Source organism: Phymastichus coffea, unplaced genomic scaffold (assembly GCF_024137745.1).
Source record: "Phymastichus coffea isolate CEN01 unplaced genomic scaffold, Cenicafe_Pcof_1.1 PCOF00032, whole genome shotgun sequence".
In the NCBI taxonomy this organism is placed as follows: Eukaryota; Metazoa; Arthropoda; class Insecta; order Hymenoptera; family Eulophidae; genus Phymastichus; species Phymastichus coffea.
Genome location: NW_026706843.1, coordinates 3,575,184 through 3,581,585, shown reverse-complemented (window position 1 = coordinate 3,581,585; position 6,402 = coordinate 3,575,184). Strand labels below are relative to the sequence as shown.

At 38.9% G+C, this 6,402-nt stretch overlaps 1 protein-coding gene across 1 annotated transcript; it reads right to left on the bottom strand.

Moving 5' to 3' along the window:
* Positions 1-381: 381 nt before the first annotated feature.
* LOC131663290 (uncharacterized) lies at positions 382-1,284 on the bottom strand. The gene has a single exon (XM_058933612.1). The coding sequence runs from the start codon at positions 1,282-1,284 to the stop codon at positions 382-384; it is 903 nt and encodes a 300-aa protein (XP_058789595.1).
* Positions 1,285-6,402: the final 5,118 nt, after the last annotated feature.

Below are 6,402 nucleotides of genomic sequence, written 5' to 3'. Positions count from 1 at the left end.
GCGCCGTCGTGGAGCAGCAGTTGGTCCGATCGATCAACCGTCGGTGTTGCAGATCGACCACCAGCCCCGAGTGCGCCAAAAAGTTGGCCCCTAGTATGGTCTCAGGCACATCGTCGATGATAAAGGGCCAAGAGTACGCTCGGGGCAAGCCCAGGTCGAGGCGCACCATGCGTCGCCCGTAAGTCCGCAGGGGCGAGCCGTTGGCCGCTATGAGAGTCAGCGGCTGCCGCTCGTGCCGTCCGGGAGCGCCGGAGCGAGGCAGGAGCGAGACCACGGTCCCGGAGTCGACGAGCATCGGCCTCCGGGTTGCCCGATCGATCACATGCAGACGGGTCTCGGCGTGCTCTAATTTACCGGCGACCGCCATGACGGGCGGCGGCCTTAGCGGTTTCCCAGCTGAGTGTTTGCGGCGTAACCGCACGGCGGGCGGCAATTCTCGGCGCTCTCGCCAAACCGGGCGTGGTAGAAGCAGAGGTCACCGCAGCCGGAGGACTGATTCCGGGGACGGGACCGACTGCGGTCGCGCGGCCGGGCACTCCTCATCGCGTTGCGAATGTCCTCGAGGATGCCGCGCTGGGCTGTCAGCTCGGCCCTGATCGACTCCAGCGCAGCGGAGTCAGATGCGACCGTCGGAGCGGCCACGGTGCTCGTCGCCGCGCGCGTAGCGCCCACCGCGCAGATGTCGGGCACGGTGTCGACCAGCTCGTCCGCCGTCTGCGCAAGCTCGTCCAGATCCGCTTTCCGTAGGAGCCTTAGCATCCTCGAGGTCGCGGAGGGCAAAAGGTCCAGCCATCGGATCCGGAGGGCATCATCCGTGATGCTATCCCCCGCCAGAGCCCGCATGTGTCGATGCAGCTGCGCGGAAGTGCGATCTCCGATGGTGAGGCCGGAGAGCAGCTTGTTCAGGCGCTGCTGCGTGGTATCGCCGTGTCGAGCCAGAACTTGCCACTTCAAATTCTCGTACTTGCCAGCCGCCGGCGAAAGCCGCAGCACATCCATCAGGTCTGCCACCGTCTCGCCGTCCAATCCCGCGACCGTGGCGTGGTATCGCTGCAGATCGGTGTTGATCTGCTGGCAGGCGAATAGCGATTCGAGCTGCATGAACCACGCCGCCGGGTTGTCCTTCCAGAAGGGCGGCGTGCGGACCACCACATGGCGAAGCGCATTAACGCCGAGCTCGAGCGCGTCCGTTGGCGTGGTGGTCAGATTTTCCTCGTGCTGAGGCGGCGGTCGGTGCGGCCGCTCTTCTTCACTCACTGCCCGCACCGGGCTTCGGCCGAGCATAGTCGACGCGAGGCAGTGCCGCTGTTGCTCTCTTAATCGAGTCCAGGCGTCGAGATCACGTCGGGGTCACCACTTTGGCTACATGCGCGTCGTTCGCGCATGCGTAATTTGATACGAGGAGTCTCGAGAAAAGGTTTGGTCGCAGTGTGAGCTAGCCAGGCTCACACTCGGGCGGTCGGTAAAGAAGGAAGCGTTTCGTCCTGATGTTACCGACTGGACTCGTCAGTGAGGCTCGACGGCCGGTAACATCTGCCTCATACGCTCGAAGTGCACAAGTCGCTATGCGGACTTATATATTTAGGGAGCGTATTTCTTGCCGCTCGTGGCTGGCCGATGCCATCTCGATGTGGATGAGCGAATCACAAGACCGCCACACAATTTTTACAGCAAGTTAGAGCCTACTGTTAAATGTCTCATAAAATTTTATTTTGGAATCACCCATTTGTTTATTTATTCTTTGCATGCCACTATATTATCAAACCAGAGCTTTATCTGGACAAAATAATTTAGAGCATGAATTGAATTTATTATGTAACATTTTATATTTACTGTACAAAACTACTCGATAACTCGTTTATTAATAGTTCAAATTAGTTTTATATAATAATACTAGATAAGAATATTTTTTTACTACTCTGAACTAATATGAATTAAATTTTTTAAAAATAGCGTAGTAACATTATAATATTTGCAACGTTACAAATAATTAATTATATTTAAAATTTAAATATAATTGATACATAAAATTAATAAATAAAGTATGTCTAACTGTATTTTACTTACTGTTTGGTTTTATTATTTTAGTTTTATAATGTCTATTTGTTAAAAAAAATAATTATTTGTGGGTAAAATATTTTATAAACCCGTAAAAATTAATTAATTTACAATAATAAAAATTAGCATTTGATAAAGATAATCTTACAATGTTTAACCATTAAATAATATAAATAGCAAAGATTTTAAATGTTTAGTATGATTAAAATACTTACCTTGAGTTAATTTTATTCAACCTGATGAAAACTTTCGTTAAAGTATATTTTAAAATAAAATTTGATCTTTAATTCATCTGCGTTTATAACGTAAACGAAACGTAATTTTTCATTCTTAAGTGTTAAAAATTAACTAAAAGTATAATATTTTTTTAAAGTTTATATTATTTACGTTAATAAGAAAAAGGTAATTACTGAAACATTTTTTTGATTCGTAACGTTTACGTATAACATCTCGAGCTTAATAATAGTAACATAAATATTATCATTAGATTAATTTTTTTGCATTAAACATAATTTAAGATATCCTCTTATATATAATTTAAAGGATTACTCTTAATAAATTAAGACTACAATCTACTATAAAATATAGCGTTAAAAAATATTAAAAAATAATATTAGTTAAGTATGATCAGCGTATGGCTTGTGTATAAAGGTTTTATAAAAGGTTTGGGAACTTTATTACGTGGTAAGTTTTATGACAAATAACTAAGGATAATACATATAATCAAATTAGGGTATAAGCGTGCATTGTACAAAATAGTACGATTTAACCCATTAACGTCAAATGTGCACGTTTGCTCATGCCCACTTTCAACGCTGTATAGAAGAATCAAATCGAGCAAAAATGATCATGCAAACCATGATTTCTAATAGATTTTTTAATGAGCTTTCAGAATATGGGGTGAAAATTCTGAAAAAAAGCTTTTTTGAGCCTCATTTTTGCAGTTGTAGGAAAATAAATGTGTGTGTGTGTGTGTGTGTGTGTGTGTGTGTTTTGTGTATATGTGTACGTATGTAGGTGCGTCTGCAACTCTTACGTCCCTCTCTTCTGCTCCTGTCTGTTCAGCTTTTCTTCCCATTGTTCTGTTGATTAATCTTCTCTTCCTCTCTCTGCGAGATCTGCCTTTTCGGCTCTTCTGTTTTTCTCTTTCTTACTTCTTTTCTTTTCGGCTACTTCCTTTGTTGCTCTCTTTTGCGTTTTCACCTCTGCCTTTACTTTGCTTTTGCTCTCTTTCTTGCTAATCATTTCATCTGTCTTTCTCCTTATTAGGGCTTTGACACCTTTTTTTTTCATGTCCTATTGCTCCCTCTGCCTTTCCTTTTCTCAACCTCCTTTATTTTCTTTAGTATCTTATAATTTGTCTTCTTGTTTTCTTTTTTCTTCCTCTTCTTCGATTCTTCTTCTTTTCCATTTTTGCTCCTGCATCCAATACCTGCTTCCTCTCACTTGTATAGTTGCTAGTATTTGTGTTTTGTGTGTGTGCATGTGTATGTGTATGTTTGCTTGTGTGTGCGTGTTTTGTGTATAAGTGTGCGTATGTAGATGTCTGCGAATCTTGCGTCTCTGTCTTCTGTTTCCGTCTGTCCTTAGGGTCTTGAAATTTCGTCTTCTTGTTTTTCTTTTTTTTCTTCTCTTCGTTTCTTCTTCTATTCCATTTTAGCTTCATCATCCAAGCTATTTTTCCTTTGCATCCTATTATTATTTTTTCCCATTCTTTCCCACCCTATTCGCTTTTTTCACATTTTTTTACTACGAGGTCTATCCGGAAAGTATCGGGCTTACCTTTATATTTTCCTGCTAGCGTTATTCTTTATCATCTGATAGGGGGCATCCTCCAAAGTAATCCCCACTTGACTGAATAACACGGTTCCATCGATGTTTCCACTTTTCAAAACAGTCCTGGAACTCACTTTTAGGGATAGCCTTAAGTACACTCGTCGCATTGTTTTCAACCGTTGTTTTGTCATCGAATCGGTGTCCTTTGAGTGGTTTTTTTAGTTTTGGAAACAGTCGAAAGTCACAAGGGGCTATGTCGAGACTGTATGGAGGTTGTCGAAGCAATGCGATATTGTGTTTGCTCAAAAACTGCTGTACAAGATTAAATGAATGCGCTGGCGCATTATCGTGATGGAAAAGCCAGTCACCACTTTCCCAAAAGTGCTGCCGTTTTCTTCTTACTGCATCACGCAAACGTTTCAAAATTTGAACGTAGTATTCTTTATTGATTGTCTGACCTGTTGGTGCATATTCGTGATGTACAACACCTTCACAATCAAAAAAAATAATCAACATTGACTTAACATTGCTCCGACTTTGACGTGCTTTTTCTGGTCTCGGCGATTCAGAATGCTTCCACTGTAAAGATTGTTGTTTTGTTTCAGGATCATAATAATAAACCCATGATTCATTACCTGTAATAACTTTTCTAAGCACATTATCATCATTATTGCCCATTTCCAGATGTAACGGTCCTATCTATGAGCTAGTTTATTATATTACTGAATCACTGCAACCAGTCTAACGCATCTATCTGTTTATTCAAATCAATACATTAAGCGGCGCTACCTCACTGTTTACTCGATTGTATTCATTTCATAATCAAAATAAATAGCGTGACGTCACAAAGTAATAGATATAGATATAATGATTTTTGATATTAAGAAAAATATGTTAATTAGAGATAATTTTAATATAACAAAGCATTTATTATATAGATTTTAGTACATAGATTCAGAATATAATAACACAAATTGTATTTAATTATTGAATAATAATGAATTTCAATATGCAAACTTGATTTATTTATTACGCTAAAAATATGAATTATTAGAAAAATGTAAATAATCCATAGGCAAAGTGAATAAATATAGAACATGAGTAAGAATTGGTATCATTAATAACATCTGAATAATAACTGTTATTAATAAATAAACAATTAATAATTTATTTAAACAATAAGTTGTATATAAAACAAAAGCATTAATTTTATACTTAATAATAATAAGTTTATGATTTAGGAATCTTAGATAATTAATCTAATAATTGCGTTATAAGATTAGAAAAAACCGTTACAAATATGAAAAATTAGTTATAATTCAAATGTTATTAACTAATTTAAATATTTCTTTTTAGAAAATACTTTCGAAATAAAGTAACTATAAAATTATATAAAAATTTAATAATTTTCTATTGTAAATATTGCAATATCACTTTAATTAACTTTATTAGTTAATAACTTTTGACGACACTATTTGCGACAATTGTATATTATATAAAATCAACAAATAACAAATTCTGTAAAGTTTACATGTGTTAAAAGCTTACTATTAATGGTTATTTCCTTGTAAATTAAGAAAACTCATTTCTCAAAATTCGCGAATGTCTCTCGAATGTTCGATGACATCTCTCCTGCAAAAATAAGCGGGAAAATCTGTGTATAAATACGCCCACCTTTGCACAGGCTAGCATTCACTTCTAGCCTTGCAAGGTGAGCGCATGAAACTGAATAAACTTGGTTGATACCTAAGTTCTTTCTCTCATTGTGATTAACTGAGCAAGACTATTCCTTCCTTATAATTCGAGCTCGACTTATAGAACATCTCGCGCTATAAGAAACTTGGGCCGAATTATATCTTATCCAAGACAGACTTTAGCTCTGCTTATGGGACAATTCGCACCATAAGAAACTAGGGTATCGTCTGACTTTTCCTGAAACATTATATTTATTTATATATATTTGATTTGTTTATTATTATTAGAGTACATTTGATTTATTTATTTATCGACAATTAGATTAAAATTATTAGAAACAAATTCTTACTTATTAGCTAGATACGAGAGTTCGAATTATTATTATTTATAAGTAATACGAACATCACACAGATTGTTCAGAGCGATTTCTAAGCGAATGTTCTTCTGCTCTGCTGTGAGCAATTTTGGAATGAATTTCGCACACACGCGTTTCATTCCTAAATTTTCGGTTAAAATTTCTGAAATAATAGTTTTTGGTATCCCAAGGTCTTCTTCTAGTTCTCGCACAGTCATACGACGATCTTGTTCGATTGCAAGTTGCACTCGCTCAATATTATCTGCGGTTTTTGTCGTCGAAGGTCGGTCGAAACGAGAATCACTATCGACAGAAGTGCGACCATCCTTGAACTGTTTATACCATTCTTTTATTCGTGTTTTGCTCATACACTCGCTTCCGCAGGTCTTTTGCATCATTTCAATAGTTTCCGAACTCGGTTTTCCGAGTTGAAAGCAAAATTTGATGCAAATTCGTTGATCTTGTTTTTCAGTCATTTTTGACAATATCAAAATCCGACGAACGCGCAAAAGGCACTG